General features: G+C 47.4%; 1 protein-coding gene across 1 annotated transcript in view; it reads left to right on the top strand.

Annotated features, from left to right (window-relative positions):
* Positions 1-16,075, top strand: part of LOC144826567 (uncharacterized) — a 225,221-nt gene extending 209,146 nt beyond the window's left edge. The window contains exons 3-4 of the mRNA XM_078685047.1: positions 6,943-6,998; positions 14,958-16,075. Of these exons, the coding sequence (XP_078541173.1) occupies positions 6,943-6,998; positions 14,958-15,997 (1,096 nt within the window). The 3' untranslated portion in view covers positions 15,998-16,075. The remainder of the gene's footprint in view (positions 1-6,942; positions 6,999-14,957) is intronic.
* Positions 16,076-17,289: the final 1,214 nt, after the last annotated feature.

Raw genomic sequence — 17,289 nt, 5'->3', positions numbered from 1 at the left:
GGTATGCGATATCATGGAAACGGCTAAGGGATGGATCCCGAAAGCCGCAGACAGGCTCAGCTCATGCCAGAGCACCATCTCACACGATTCCAAGCACTCTGCCTTCAGGATTGTTAAGGCCAGCCATAGGAGTGACTGATAGGAGATCTGTGTGTCCATTTTAGGGTTAGATATAGGTATACTATATCTAAAGCAAAGGGTGATTACACCACCTTGCCCCAGCTGTCAAGCAGCCAGTTGTGTCAGATTTGGATGGCCAGCCAGGGGTGGCATAATACATGCTGCAGCCCCTGGTAGGCCCTGGGTACACCTATGCCCTGGGTACCTAAGGTACACTGTACAGGGACTGATAAGGTGACTCAGTATCCAATTTAGATATGTACCTAAGGTACATGGAATCCATTTTACAGAGAGAGCAGTAGGCCTGGGGCCCTGAATAGCAGGGTCCCAGGTCAACTAAGTCAGAAAACCAGCAAAACACCAGGCAAAAAGTTGGGGGCAACCATAGTCAGGGATCTACCTTCCTACAATAACGAATCGGTAAAATTACCGAAAATGTGCCCCTACATCTCGATAGCCCTTTACCGATCGGAAACGGCCGAAAATCGGTATTTTCGGCCGATTCCGATCGGTAAAGGGCTACCTACATCGGGCCCTAAGTCTTTTATTCTTGGAAGGGGCACGCAACAGGGGTGTCCGCTGTCCCCGCTTCTTTTTGCCCTCACCTTAGAACCCTTGGCTGCTTGGCTGCGGTGGGAGCCATCGATGAGGGGTATTCGGTGGACCCCGGATTTTGAGGACCGAGTATCACTTTATGCAGATGATATCTTGTTGTATCTTACGTCGCCTCGAAAGTCGCTAATTGTATTGTTTTATATGTTGAACTCGTTCGGGAAAAACTCCGGCCTTGTGATTAATTGGACTAAGTCCTGTGTCTATGTACTCTCGGGTGACTCTCCTTCTTTGCCGCGTGGTTGTCCCATACAGGTGGTGCAAACTGGATTTAAATATCTGGGGGTCTTTATCGCCTTGGACCCCGTGGTCCGTTATGATCGTAATCTGCTTCCCCCGCTTCAACGATTAAAATCCGACGTTGCGGCCTGGCGCAGACTGCCGTTGTCCCCCCTTGGGCGCGCAGCTCTTTTCAAAATGATGTCTTTGCCGCGGTTTTTATACGCGCTGCAGAATACACTTGATGTCATTCCGGCGAGCTATTTTCGGGAGGTGGAGAGTTTGCAGAGACAATTGATGTGCGGAATATTTTCAAAAAGTGTATTCCCCGGTATCCGACAGACCAGAGGAAGACTCACATCTGCTGTTACGAGACATTGTATTGCCTTGCCTGTCGGATTCTGATAGGGAACTGATGGACGCAGTGAATTCCGTAGACGAGGTAGCAACTGCTTTCGCTCTGTACGCTCCGGAAAAGCTATGGGCCCTAATGGTCTCCCCATCGAGCTTTACAAGCTGTGTCCCGACAAAATGGCGCCGTATCTTCATTCTATGTTCCTGGAGTCGCGAGACATAGGCTCCCTCCCTCGTGATCAGCGACTTGCGACCATTGTGGTGATTCATAAGGAGGGGAAGCCGCGGGATCGCTGCGCATCTTATAGGCCTATTTCGCTTCTAAATGCGGAGCCCAAGATCCTCGCAAAACTGCTGGCAAACCGTTTGATAAAGGTGATCAGTGACCTGATCCATCCGGATCAGTCCGGTTTCATTCCACATCGTAATACAGCATTGAACTTGCGGCACCTGCATGGCGTTCTTGCGAGAGCAGCGTCACTGCGTGAACCGGCCATCTTGGCTTCCTTGGATGCTACGATGGCCTTTGATACGTTGGAATGGCCATATCTCTGGGCTGCTCTCGCAAAGTTCGGTTTTGGTCCTGGTTTTATAGGTTGGGGGAAATTTTGTATGAGGAACCATTGGCTCAGATTGTGGTGAATGGTCGGGTTTCTAAGGGCCCGATGTAGGTAAATCCCATTTACCGATTTTGAAATACCGAATTTTACCGATTCGGTATTTCAAAATTGGTAAATGGGATGTAGGTCCCAACATCTGGATTCGTTACCGAATCCTTAACAAATCTTTAATTACCGATTCGGTAAATACCGAATCGGTAATGCCCATTCATTCCTATGGGCTTTGAAGCCCATAGGAATGATTAGGCATTACCGATTCGGTATTTACCGAATCGGTAATTAAAGAATTCACAAGGGTGCAGGGGGTGTCACTTTGACACCCTCTAGCACCCCCAAAACGGGCATGTGTGCAATGTGGCACACAGACATGCCCTAAGGGCACGTCTGTCTGTCACATGGCACATGTGTACATGCACAGATGTGCATGTACACAGGAATCGTTTTTTTACCATGGATTTGTATTCCATGGTAAAATACCGATTCTGTAAGCCATGTGCTGATGGAACATAGGCTACCTACATTGCATTTTCGGTAATTTTACCGAATCGTTATCATTACCGAATTTACCGATTCGGTAATGATAACGAATCGGTAAAATTACCGAAAATGTGCCCCTACATCTCGATAGCCCTTTACCGATCGGAAACGGCCGAAAATCGGTATTTTCGGCCGATTCCGATCGGTAAAGGGCTACCTACATCGGGCCCTAAGTCTTTTATTCTTGGAAGGGGCACGCAACAGGGGTGTCCGCTGTCCCCGCTTCTTTTTGCCCTCACCTTAGAACCCTTGGCTGCTTGGCTGCGGTGGGAGCCATCGATGAGGGGTATTCGGTGGACCCCGGATTTTGAGGACCGAGTATCACTTTATGCAGATGATATCTTGTTGTATCTTACGTCGCCTCGAAAGTCGCTAATTGTATTGTTTTATATGTTGAACTCGTTCGGGAAAAACTCCGGCCTTGTGATTAATTGGACTAAGTCCTGTGTCTATGTACTCTCGGGTGACTCTCCTTCTTTGCCGCGTGGTTGTCCCATACAGGTGGTGCAAACTGGATTTAAATATCTGGGGGCCTTTATCGCCTTGGACCCCGTGGTCCGTTATGATCGTAATCTGCTTCCCCCGCTTCAACGATTAAAATCCGACGTTGCGGCCTGGCGCAGACTGCCGTTGTCCCCCCTTGGGCGCGCAGCTCTTTTCAAAATGATGTCTTTGCCGCGGTTTTTATACGCGCTGCAGAATACACTTGATGTCATTCCGGCGAGCTATTTTCGGGAGGTGGAGAGTTTGCAGAGACAATTGATGTGGGGCGGGCGTTCGCATATCGCCCTCGCCAAGCTGACGCTTCCCTGGTATGATGGTGGTATTGCACTTCCGGATATAAGGCGATACTATTGGGCCTCCCAGCTGGGAGCGATTAATCACGGAATGTACAGTCCTGCGTCAAATCCTGTGTTTGAAATGGATAAGTGGCTGCTGCCGAGTGGCGATTATAACAGGGCGCTTTACTCCAAATCTGCTGGGAAGACACTTTCGGGACCCACTAAGATAGCGGTGCGAGTGTGGCATTGTGCTAACGCGGCAATGGGATGGAGGGATCGGCTGACTCGAGCGACTCCGCTCTATGCATCTGAAAGACTGGGCAGCCTGTGGAAGATGAAAGGTTTCGAGAAGTGGGATATGATTGGTATCTGCAGGGTGAGTGATATCTGGTCCAAAGACAGGGTTAAGACCTTTGAGGAGTTGAAAGTAGAATATGAGTTGAGTGACAAGGAGTTCTTCCGTTATGCGCAGATTTGCCACGCGCTGAGTTCGGTTTTTCACGCGTGTATCGTTATCCCGGAATCGTCCCCACTGGAAGATCGAGTGCTTGACGGATACGTTCCCGACAGCACTATTTCCTTGATATATAAGAAATTGATTAACGATCGAGTTGATTTGTTGGTCCAACTTAGAGAGGTTTGGACCAGTGACGGTCTGGAGTTGGACGACGAGGACTGGCAGTCTGCGATATCCTCACCGAAGGAGGTCGCGATTCCGGCTCGTCTCCGACTCGTACAGCTTAAGATCCTGCACCGAATTTATGTGAACGGCCCTCACCTGATTCGTATGGGATATTCTGTGGATGGGTTGTGTAAGCGTGGATGCGGTTTACTTGGTACTTTCCTCCACATAATTTGGGAATGTCCGGAGGTGGTACTGTTCTGGAGTCGAGTGCATGCTGTGATGAAGGAGGTCACGGGTATCGCGTTGTTGCCTGAAGCAAGGCGTTGCCTGCTGTTTGGGAGCCGACTGATTATGATGTGGCGCAGACTCCGTGGGGAACCCTTGGGAATATGGTTGCCAAGAGAGATATCGCGCAGTTGTGGGGCTCCCAGAGACTGCCCACGGTCCTGGCATGGAAGGAGAATATGGACTGGTGTATGTTTAGAGAGAAGACGGTGTATGTTGCGCGCGGCAGGCCTAAAAAGTGGGGTAAAATCTGGGGCCAATGGAACTCCTACCGGGGCGATATATGTACACCTCCCCTTGCGGAAGCTCCGGATGTTCCGTCTTCCCCCTGACCTGACATTCCTAATGATGTTTAAGCTTTAATGTTTCATGATTCTGCATTTCCCCCCAGCTCCCCCCCTCTTGCACTGATGATCTGTATCAAATTGTATGCACTTCCTTCCTCGCCGAGCGCTTACCTAGCTGTACTGACTATCATTGCCTTGTTTGTTTATGTTTATTTAATAATAAAAAGAAATATAAAAAAATAAAATAATGCGGAGACCATTGCATTGTAAATGCTTGTTAGTACTGAGCCCTGGGGAACTCAAAGGGCGGGCACCAGCCAGCTCTTTCAGTTTCATCCATTTAAGAACAGAACATGAAAACTATGTGCAGAAGTAGGTTGAGTATAAGAAAGGTCCTCTTTATCCTGAACTCTAGAAAACAAGATGAGTGCATGGCAATCCCTTTCAAAACTAATCTCTAGAGAATTGAAGAGGGCTGTACAAGTCACCGGAAATATGGAGTGCCCTTTAACACCTATCTATAGGGATCAGGACAAGTACAAGATGGATCTCGCTAGAGGATATAAGCTATTCCCTTTCAATACCACTCTCTAGAGTACAAGACAAGAAAGGAACAAGCCAGGTCCATTCAATAATGCTGTGTAGAGTACAGGATTGGTTGAAGCTGGGCCCTTTAATACTTCTAACTGGACATTTGATGTCTGGTACCAGCCTGGCCCTTTCAATATCTAATGTAACATAATATGGGTATTTTGAAAGCACACTTTCACCCCTTGGAGCACATTGGTAGTAAATAACAGATGTGTATTGTTATCCAACTCAGTGTTACTCATTTTATCAACCTCAAAAGAATGAAAGGCTGAGTGTACCCACCAGGCTATGATCCTATGACCATGAGGTCAAACACAGATCCCTGGAGTGGGTGCGTTACTCCACTGAACCACCAGACCCTGCATTTCTCACTTCAACAGCCATCCCTATAGAATAGGAAAAGATGGATGCAAGACAGACCATTTCAATACTTCTCACTAAAGTATAGAAAAGTTGGGTGCAAGATGTGCTTGTTCAATACCGATCTCTAGAGAACAGGACAGGTACAAGTCGGGCTAGTTGTATACTCAAATATAGACTATAAGTCAGAATCTATACCACAGGCTCAGCATCTGACCCTTTAATTTTGAACCAGGGCCAAGCTATTGGGGGCACATTCTATGAGTGAGGTTGTGCCTATAACCTTATAAAGACTAGAGAAGGAATGGAACCCTATTTATATTTAATACACAATGCGCAAGACAGGTTTTTAATGAATCGTTTTAGGCTCAATCTTTTACCATATTTATTGGGATCTCCTTTAGGGTATTCCACTACTATTGAGCAGAAGGGAACCTGCGGCTGCGACAATAGGTCTCCGCAGGATTCCCTTCATTTTGTATTGTTGTGTTCATTTTATTCGGTACCCAGGCGCAGATTTTTGGTAGAAATTTTTAAAAAGTCTAACATAAAAAGCGCCCGTGATGCCCTGATTTATTTACAACAGGCGAATGATCCACTTACACTGTGCTGTATTATTAACTTTATTAAAGTGGCTGCTCGATTGAGGGCCACTAGAGGGGGGGGGGGGGGAATTGTGATTTGTGAGATCTCGGATTCTGGTTTTAAAGTTCCATAACGTCCATTTTCTTTTAATACACTTTGATATAGTTGTATTAACAACAAGATTTATGTCAATTTAATTGTTTAATTGTAAAAAACATGATAGAAGTATGGAAAACCGATACAGGATATCCATACCTAGAAGCACTCCCGAACTATGGATTTAGGTGGGATATTTTAAAAATGAGAATTGGCATTATCCCCTGGCGAGTGGAGGAGAAAGTCACGGCAGAAATGATGTACCCAGATGGTTTATGCAAATGCGGTATGGGGACTAAGTGTGAGATAATGCACATTCTTCTTGATTGTCTCATGTGTGTTGAAGTGAGAAAACGGATTCTGCGACCCATATTCATAAAATATGACACAAGAGTGAGAGCCCAAGCAATCAATTTAATACTAAGAATGGAATATCTAGAAATAGCGATAGCTCTGGGTTACTACCTGAAAGAAATAAATCAAATGGTCAGGGGAAAGCTCAAAGAAGTGTAGTGATAAACACCATTTACCCTGTATATAATAAAAGAAGAAGAGTAACTTAGGCGGGACAAGTCCTATGGGTTTTTATATCTTTTAAATCTCCTTACTGTAATGGTGGACTGCTGAAGATAATGAATAGCCTTAACTTTAAAAGTCCAAGACGATTCAGCTTTTAAGTAGAATGTTTTGTATGTTTTTATACCTTTTAAAGATTTTAACAAAAGCTGTATATTGTTTTACTAATAATTAATTATGTATAATACCCTGAATTTTACTCGATTTGGTTTTAAAGACTAAGGTCTAAATAAACAGAGTTCTCTCTCTCTCTCTCTCAAAAAAAAAATATACTACTTTGCTGGAACAAGCAGTTTCAGGGTGGGGTCGGACTGTCTTCAACCTCCATCAGAACTGAACAGAAACTCAGGTGAGCTGGGCTTTGACAGATGGAAAGCCTTTTTTTTTTAACAAACTTTATTGAGCCTTTATTCAGGGTGCATTACATCATGGCAAATGGTCTTGGCATTTTACATTTTTCATTGTGGTGTAGCATAACCCATTATTCACTATGATTGAGTGTACATACTTTAAACCTTGCACCCATAAGTTCCATGACACAAAACGTACATTGCAATAAACACGGCATGCAGATTCATTCATGTTAATCACTGATGTCACTAACGTGTTGTGACATGAATTTGGTTTTTTTTCATCTCCAAGAACTAAGTGAACTACCCCCCTCACTCTCCTTCCCCCCCTTCCTGGTCTGTCATTGTGTTGTCATCCTGTTAGTCTCATAGTGGTTCAATATCAGGAGTGTCATTCCATATCTTCGGTGTATCAGGGCCTTTCCACGTAGTCTATTCTGTTTGTCCCTGTTGGTGTGATAAACGCCGTAGCGGATCAGGGTAATGAATCCAGTAACGGAAATGGGATCTCTAATTGCGTGAAGTCTTCTAACATAACATCCCAGTCCATGGAGATAGGACGTTTTCGCAACCCCCTTGCCTCCTCCCATCTAAGTGCAGCACTTTCCACGTTACCCCATCTGATTACTTCCTCTCTCCATGCATGTAATGGGGGGCTCCTTGGGGATTTCCATCTCATCGTAATTGCTCTGATCGCTAGTATAAGCGCTAAATCCAGAAATCGCAAGCGCACCTTCTGGGCTTTGGTGCGCCTGCGTAGGCCCAATAGGCCCTCCAATATGTTATCTGTCAGTGAAAGGTGTGTAGTTTCTCCACTGATATTGCGAATGTGCCCCCAGTAATCTTTGAGGCGCGGGCAAGCCCATAACATATGTACAAAAACAGCTTCCTCCTCCCTACATCTTGGACAATGATTCTGGGCTTCTAGAAACATGCAATGTATCCGTTTCGGGGTTAAATATGCTCTATGGAGTACCATGTATTGTATAAACTTGAGTTTTGCGTTACGGGAAACCCGCATAGGGTGTTCTAAAATACCCTCCCAGGCTTTGTCAGTAATTATCATATCTGTTACTTTTGCCCATTTCCCTCGGAGGTCAGTTAGGCAGATAGAGGCCTGCGTTTGGATGCCGGCATATAGCCACCTAACTAGGGGCCCTATTATGATGGCGGACGGACTTGCGTCCATCCGCCACCCCTGAGTAAGAGGGACCGTCCGCATGGGCAGCGGCGGTCCCTCCATGGCAATTAGGATGTGACCGCCACCCTGGCGGTCACATCCTGTATTTTTTACATTGCTGCGGGTGCTGCTTGAAGCAGCACCCGCTGCAATGTAAAAAATGAAAGCAGTGCATTTGCATGCACAAAGCGGCAGGCACCGCGCGGTGCCTGCCGCTTCGTGCACGCAAAGGCAGGGGGGAAAAGCCACTGCGGAAAAGCGTGTGATTCCCTCCATTCTAATATGGCTGGCGGTGTCTGATAGGGCCGGCGGTGGCTTCCGCCGGCCCAGAGGATGCGGGAAAACCGCGATCATAATCGGCCCCTATGTGTCCACCCCTCCCCATGTAATAAAGCAAATGTACCAGGTCATGCCGTGGAGGCTCCCTACGCTGGGGTGCCCATGTAGTCTTGATGTAGTGTACTATCATTGCATGTAGTAGGTAAAGGCGATCAGAAGCCCCAGTGGTCCTTACAAATGTGCCATGATCCATAAGTATTCCATCCCCAAAGAAGGAACCCACCTCCCTGACTCCTGCATCGTCCCAAGCTTGATCCTAGCCATTGTGAGCCTACCGCCCATGACTGGTAGCCCCAATAGTGGGATATTGGGCGTGTAGGGGATCGCTTTCGATGTGTACTGCAATGCCTTTTTCCAGCAGTGTAGGGCCGTCTGCAATAGCGGTGGACTATCCAATGGTATTCTTTCCTCTTCAGTCGGTTGCAGCTTGGTTCTAGTGGTACAGAGAGCACAGGAATTACGTCTGGGTACATCTGTTGTACTTAGAGGCTGATTAAGAGTTAGACCGCGTGGCAACGGGACCACCCCGCCACCACACCACCAAACCCCCATATGGACCGCTGGCCCTATAATGACTTTTTTACCCATTGGTGGGCATTTCCTTTGCCGTTCCCACAGCGGTGCCTATAAAATAGGCACTGCAATGGGAACGTCAACCTTCTTGAAGATACAGCTACCATCGCCACCGCATAACATTCTAACTCTTCCAAATAATTTATAGTCCCAACGAAATTGAGACAAACCTTTTTTCATGGAATTTCTGACTTCACATTTTTCTCAATGGTCCACCTCGCACCTTTATTCTTTTCATGCTCTTTGCATGTAAAAGACACCTCTCACTCAGACACTTCACCTCATCATCCAACTCAGGCCACCAACATTTCTCTTGTAACCCTCTCTTTAAAAGAGTTTATGTGCAGATTTTACTTCTGTATCCATCCAAAAATGGTCAGTCTCTGCTATATAGAACCCCCCCTTATTGTTGTCTAGACCACGTTTACCTGCATAGCTTTATTTCTTCTCCCCCATACCCATCTGTGAATGTTCCTGGATAGCAAAATCCTCTGTGGCCAACGCTTCTCATAGAACATTTAAGGATTTAATTAAGTACTTAGTTCCATCATGAGTTCCACTTCCTTATCATCCACTATACATTTTGCCTTTGGACAGTTTCTCTTTATAGCATTGTTATTCTCGATCAATAACATACGTTCAGTACCATGATCAACTTATTCTACACTAGCTATTCTCACTCTAAGCATGTCCTTGTACATGTTGGCTCTCTTCCCACATTTGTAACAGTCTTTGCCCAAGTGAAGCACAACTTAAACTCTTGCATAGGGCTTCCCTCCTCAGATTAATTTGTTCCATTCCTCTCATACAAAATCAGTATCTTGTACTGTTCTTGCTAGGCCACAAGCCTCCTGTAGAGTTGGATTCATCACCACCCAGAGTCCCTTCTACATTCTCTTTTTTTTATATTGGTCGAACAGTTGGTGGCTGATCATTCGTTTTTTCGTATGCCCAAACTTGCACCTAATTGTCAATCACCTAAACCATGCTAAAAGGTGTTTCATTATCTCATGACTGTTTTTGAGGCTGAGTGTACAATCTAATAATAATAATAAGGAATTTTATAAAGCGCCTGGTTACGCCAAGTCGGCGTGTCCCCGCGCTAAGATAAGTGGGAGACGCAGAGCCAAAAAACCTAGGACAACTTCAGAGCACAACTTTTAAAGAGAGAACAGGTAAGTTTTAAGATCCTTCCTAAACTTCATCTCAGATTACTCTAGCCGGAGGTTGAGAGGGAGTCTATTCCAACTCTGGGCCGCCAAAAGCCGGAAGGACCTACACCCATCCTGGCCTTCTTAACCTTCTGGTCTGATAGCAGGCCAGTCCCGCTAGATCTAAGAGGCCGTGCAGGTGTATAAGTGGTAAGGAGACTCCGCAGATACACAGGGCCAGTGCCCTGGATAATGCGATGGCACATGCAGAGAGCCTTAAACATCACTCTCTTCCTAATAGGAAGCCAATGTAGGACGTTTATGGCACTTTTGGAGGCAGCCCTCCTGGGTTGCATGAGGACCAGCCGTGCCGCTGCATTCTGCAGCACCTGAAGTCTGTTTAGGCATTTAGCAATGGCACCCAGATAAAGTATATTGCCATAGTCTAAACGAAAAGTAACAAGTGCATGCACCAGCGTCTTCCTGGCCTCTATGGGAGGAGATCCATGGTTTTTTCCGTAGGCCCTTAAGGACTCCAAAACACGTCCCCACTATACATCTAGTGTGTGGTTCAAAGGTCAGGTCAGAATCCAACCATATACCCAGGTTCTTCGCCTGGGTGCACGGTATAGGAATGGGGCCCAGGCGACGGACCACCTCCTACCACAAGCACCTCGGTTTTAGTTCCATTAAGTTTCAGGCAGTTGTTTGCCATCCAGGAGGCAAGCTCCTGCATGCACGCCCTGAAATTGGAAGCTGCTGAATCCGGTGCCTGCGATAGGGAGATCATCAGCTGGGTATCGTCGGCGTATGACACAACCCTAATTCCAAAGCACTCCACTATTTCCGCCACAGGGGATACGTAAAGATTAAATAAAGTGGGACTCAGGGCCGAGCCCTGTGGCACCCCCTGTTCCAATTTAATTGCCTTGGAATAGTAGGCACCCTGTCTGACCTGAGAACTGCGCTCCACCAAAAAGGATTGCAGCCATTTTAGAGCCGGACCTGAGACACCGCCCTTGTTCAGATACTGTAGCAAGGTGTAATGAGCTACAGTATCAAAGGCGGCGCTCAGATCCAGGAGAACTAGAGCCATTGTTTGCCCATCATCTGCTCCCTGTCTAATGGCCTCCGTGGCCATAAGTAGTACGGACTCAGTAGAATGTAGAGCCCGGAATCCAAATTGAGAGGGATGCAGGAGACCGGCTGCTTCCACATGAGTCATAAGCTGTTGGTTTACCACCTTTTCTGCCACTTTAGCCAAATACGGCAACAGTGAGATAGGTCGTAAATTGTCAAGCTTATCGGGGCTGATATTAGGTTTCTTCTGTAGTGGAAGAACAATTGCATTTTTCCAACTATCAGGCATGTTCTAAAAGATACCTCCAAGAGATACCTTATGTATGGCTCAAGGATGGCAATACTCTCGCCAAGCAATTTGGGTGAGGCAGGATCTCTGGGCGAGCCAGACTTAATGCTTAGACAGATTCTACTAAGCAGCTCGGGGGAAGGGATGGTGAAACTATCCAACCTCCTACTATCTCCGGCTCCTCCAATCTGCTCCACAAATTCTACACCCATCTTTACAGTCCCAGGGAAGGAGGAATAGATTTTCTCCACCGTCTCTGAGAAAAAGACTGCAATATGGTTACATAATTCCACCGAACCCTCCATTGGAGCGGCTGACGCTGCCAAGGAAGAGATCTCCTTATAGATCTTAAATAGTTCTTTTGTGGAGTTTCCTGCTGCTCCTATTCTGTCCACATAGTGTGCGGCCTTGGCCCGTCTAATAAGCCCATGATACTTTTTACGTTTTTCAAGATATTCCAATTTGGCTTGACTTGAAAAACCCTTTCTCCATTGCCTCTCGCGGCACCTGCATTCTGTTTTAGCCAGAAGCAGATCAGAGTTAAACCAAGGCGCTGATTTCTGGGCCCTACCCAGGATTTTATTAGGTAGCATCGGGGACACACTATCCAACGCTTCTGTTATACGCCTCTCCCAATTGAGGCAAGCATTTTCAACGTCAGCGCCCCCCCGGGGACCCACCTAGGGCCAGGGCTATGTTGAACTCGTTTCATGAGAAACCCGCCCATTTACGACACGGACGGTTCAGCACGGGTTGATCATGGACTCTTGGTTCTGAGATCTTCACCATAAAGGGGACCAGAAAGTGGTCTGACCAAGGGACAGGAAGGGGGGTGGTAACCTCTACACCCTCCCAGTTGGCAAACACAGGATACAATAAGTGGCCATGCTGATGGGTGGGCGCATGAGATTTCAGACTTGACTGTAGCGTCTGAAGTTCCTGACAAAGGTCAGCAACCCCCCTATTCAGGGAATCCTCCAGATGGAAATTGAGGTCACCCAGCAGTAGAAGTTTGTTATTTCGTAAGGCTAGGTGCGTAATCCCCTCCAGCAAACTGGACACACACCATGTTTGTGAGCCAGGTGGTCTATAAACCAAGAGCCCCCTCACCGTAAGGTTAGGGCTGACCCTAATCGTAAATGACCCCACCTCACTGTCAGCTATAGTGATAGGTGCAAGAGAGCATCGGAGCGGGTATTTAAAAATGATGGCTATCCCTCCTCCTCTACCCGTCGCCCTATCAATCCTAGTTATCATGTATCCAAAAGGTAATGCCTCTAGGATTTCTGGCTCAGAGTCAGAGTCAGAGTCAGAGTCTAACCACGTCTCCTTGAGAAACAAAAGATCGAACTTCCCATCAGCGAGAAGGTCAAAGATGTCCAATTTGTGCTTGCACAGAGATCTGCAATTCAGCAGACCACGGTGCAGCCCTAAGCTCCCTGGCTGCAACTTTCTTACAGTATTATAGCTAAATGAGTAGTACTGACAACCACCATCCTGGTTAGCCGTCATGCTGTGTCTACATGCACTAGCTATTATGGGGCGCATCTCGTGTAGTTGTGCCAAATTCCGCTGGATTCTTACCCCTGCGCGGCCAGGGATTCTGACCCAGGTCCCCGTACGGCCGTGGACGGGCGCAGTCGGGCTTGCCCTTGGCGCGCCGGCGGCGCGTCCGCTGCGGGGCTGCTTTTGCATGTGACCTTTATTCCTGTTCTTCTTTAGCCACTAGACCGCTAACCAGCCCACCGGAAGTGCCTTGGCTCTCCCTTCCTCGCCCTCTGCGCAACGGCGCTAATCGCCGCATCGGACCGGGGTGGAAAGGAGGGAAGATTAAGCACAAGCCACGGGAGTACACAGTGGAGCCCCCCCAACCTCAAAAAAACAAGTGGGAGGAACAGCGAGCAAGAGCCCCCAAGTACGTTTTCCTTTGTTTTAAAAAGCCCCCAAGTACCTTTTCCTTAGTTTTTATAAATAGAATTCAGATTAAAATCATAAGCACATCAGATAGCATGCAGTGTGCCAGCAGTTTACGGGCTCTGCCACCGCCCACTCACTATGCGCTTGCATTGCAAGGTTTACTGATGTTCCAAAATGCATTTCTAGTTTTATTTAACCTCATTATGGATATCAATGATGGGTATATTTTTGTGGCTAACTGCTGCTGGTAAGGATCTAAAGCCATTTAGGGCTAGATGTAGGTAATTAAAATTTACCGACTCTAAAATACCGAATTTTACCGAATCGGTATTTTAGAATCGGTAAATGCAATGTAGGTAAAAAATCGGTATTTTTTACCGATTCGGTAAAATTCGGAATCTGCCATTCGGAATTTACCGAATCGGTAATTACCGAATCGGTATTTACCGAATCGGTATTTCTCATTCATTCCTATGGGCCTTTTGGCCCATAGGAATGAATGGGAAATACCGATTCGGTAAATACCGAATCGGAAAGCAAATAAAAGTGAAACTGAATCAGGCAGCCAATCAGGAGCTACCACCCTCCCCCTCCCTACCAGGAAGTGGCTACACAGGCAGCTGCAAGTAATTAGAAGCTTCTGGAGAGGCAGTTGGAGCTGAGCTGAGTCCCTGAGGCATAGAAAAAGATTTGCGCTTTTAAACTGTGAAAATGGCAAGCAGCAGTGAAAAGGAACAGCCAGAGAGGAAGAGGAAAATAAAATTTAGCACCATGGAGCTGCAGGTCCTTGTCGAGGAGGTGGTGAAGAAACACCAGAAATTGTTTGGCAAGCTGTCCCTGACTGTGGCTGAATCATCTACCAAAAGGAAGATTTGGCTGGACATTCAAGCAAAGGTGAATGCTGTAGGAGTGACTCCAAGGGACATAGATGACCTGAAAAAGAGGTGGTATGACCTCAGGAGCCTGACCAAGAAAAAAAATGCTGAGCTCCACAAACAGGCAAACAAAACTGGAGGAGGGAAGAACAGTGCACCCCCCTCTGACTGACCTGGAGGAGCTGGTGGGGTCCACCATTGAACCAGAGAGCGTCTGTGGACTGGGAGATGCAGACAGCTCAGCCAGAGCTGCCACCAGAAAAGGTAAGAGGCATGCACAGCAATCACCCCCACCCCATCAGCCTTCCCTTTTCCTATGTGGCAAATTTAACCCCACTTCAGTAGAGGTAGCACTATACAGGAGCAATGCATTATGGGACATGTAGTCAGTAAATGAAAGACCATGTCATACAGCACAGCAAGCAACAAGTTAGGCAAATCATTTCAGACATAATCAAGCGCAGGCAACATGTACAGTGTTTAAGTGAGAATTATTTAATTGTAGTGGCTGTGAGGCAGTAGCACCGAGCTAATGTACGCTTATATGTCCACAGGCGAGATATCTCGCAGGCGTACCAGGGAGACGGAAGGCACGGCACCAGAGAGGGATGACAGCCAGGAGCCAGGCCCAAGTGCAGAGAATGTCACAGAGGACACAGGTGTACCAACTACACAGCCACCATCCCAAGACCCAGAAATGTCTCCACATCTGCAGGCGCCCCCAGAACGTTCAGGATCCCCTCTGCTACTGTCCTCACCTGAACTGCCTGCATCACTGCCTCTAACAACACCTGCATCACAAAAGAGCAGGAGGCATGTAGTTGCCCCACTAGTCCAAATGGAGTCATCAGCAGGTGACATGGAGGGGGATGACACACAAACCTCGACTGGGGAAGGTAGCCCTGCTACACAGCAGTCCAGTGCAGAGGTTGGCCGTACAGGTACCAGACGCCGCAGGCACAGAGAAAGCATTGTAGCAGCACGTGTAGAGGGTTCCAGTGTCTTCCATGGGCTTGAGGGTAGCATGGTGAAAATCCTAAGGATGCAGGGAAAGGCCAGCCAGTCTGTGCAATGCCAGATGAGTAACCTAAACACAAATATGGAAGATATAGGGAAGGGCATCAGAGAACTGGTTGATGTGAACAAGGAGATGGCTGCAGGGATGCGGGACATGACACAATCGGTGCAGCTTCTGTGCAGCAAACTGGACCAGGACATGTTAGCAAGGCGCAAGGAGAGGCAGCGTGCGCAGCAGCAAAGTAAAGCAATAAACCGCCTGGCCACAGCCACTTCCCTGCTGTGCAGACGATGCATTAACATGCAAGAGGGACTCACACACAACAGCAATGAGGTGTCTAGGGGCATTGCTAGGATGACCAGTGCTGTAGAGGTGCTGATAAATGCACAGACAGCACAAACTGCTGCTCTGGATGTACCAGAAAGTGAGGAAAGCACCAGTAGGAGCAGCATGACAAGCCCCTTTGTTGTTGAGACACGGAGGAGCAGCAGGCGCCATGGTGAGCCAACAGCCCAAACGCACAGTGAAGAGAGCCAGCCACTTATATCTGGCACTGGTAGGCGTGGGCGGAAATGACTTGTTCAGTGAAGTGGGAAGTGACCCAGGACTACCATTATTAAATGGATGACATTTGTGTTGCACATTTGTGCTTTTGAATACCTGCGTAGTGCCAAATATTAAACTACGTTGGGTGCAAACTCCACCTGTCTGTATCTTTTTACTTACTTAAAAGTAGATGCGTGTGATCGCTGCCCGTCTGTGTCTGCCATCTGTTGGTGTCGCAACTCCTGCTGTGTTGGGTTCAGGCAGTGCATGTTCATCATCATGGTCCTCATAGTCGCTCAATTCCACCTCGGTGCCCTTCTTAGTGGCAAGGTTGCGCAACATTGCACAAGTTGCAATCATCTTACAGCAGGTGATTGGTGTATACTGGCGTGCCCCTCCACTTTTGTATAGGCAGCGGAACCTGCTTTTTAACAGCCCAAAGGTGCGCTCCACAATGTTCCTAGTAGATTTGTGTGCCTTGTTGTATCACCTCTGGCTGGGGGTTGAAGGGTTGAGGTAGGGTGTCAGGATGAAAGAGCGGACAGCATATGCACTATCCCCTATTTGAAAATGAGAAAGACATTACTCACATGCACACATACACATACATCTGCAATATCTATCAAGGGAGTGTCACACAGTGTTTTACCTAGCAGGTATCCTTCACCAAATTCCCCCGCTGTCTGGGGTGTGTAGATCCCACTGTTCTGAAAGATGTAGGAGTCGTGGGTACTTCCTGGGAACTTGGCCACTATGTCCGTGATAATGTATTTTGCATCACAGATTACCTGTACATTGATTGTGTAGGTTGACTTCCTGTTTCTGTAAATGTACTCTGTGGCAGCAGGTGGGCATATTGGGATGTGGGTGCCATCAATACAGCCGATGACGTGTGGGAAATGTGCAATTTGGTACAAGTCAGTCTTGGTCTTGAGCAGTTCCGCGTGAGCTTCAGGGAAGCTGATGTAATGATGCATTCTCTGCATCATGGCCTCTAGGAACTTCCTAAAGAAACGGGACAGGCAGCTCTGGGACACCCCACCTATCGCAGCAATAACACTCTGGTAGCTCCCAGAGGCAAGCAGGTGTATGCTACACAGCACCTGCACATGGGGTGGGATGGCGTGCGCCCTTGGGGTTGGGTGCTTCAAAAGTTGGTGGAGGTCCCTGATCAAGTCCAGGATGGTGTGGGGGTGTAGCCTGTACCTTTGCAGGATCTCTGCCTAAGTTAGTTGAAATAGCGTGATCCTCTGCCTGTACACTTGCTCCTCCCTTCTCCAGACCCTCTCTCCTGCTGCCTGTAGCCGTAGCCGCCTCGCTAT

Source organism: Lissotriton helveticus, chromosome 3_2 (genome assembly GCF_964261635.1).
Source record: "Lissotriton helveticus chromosome 3_2, aLisHel1.1, whole genome shotgun sequence".
Taxonomy (NCBI): domain Eukaryota; kingdom Metazoa; phylum Chordata; class Amphibia; order Caudata; family Salamandridae; genus Lissotriton; species Lissotriton helveticus.
Note: the sequence above shows the minus strand (reverse complement) of the source record. Positions and strands in the feature narration are given on the sequence as shown.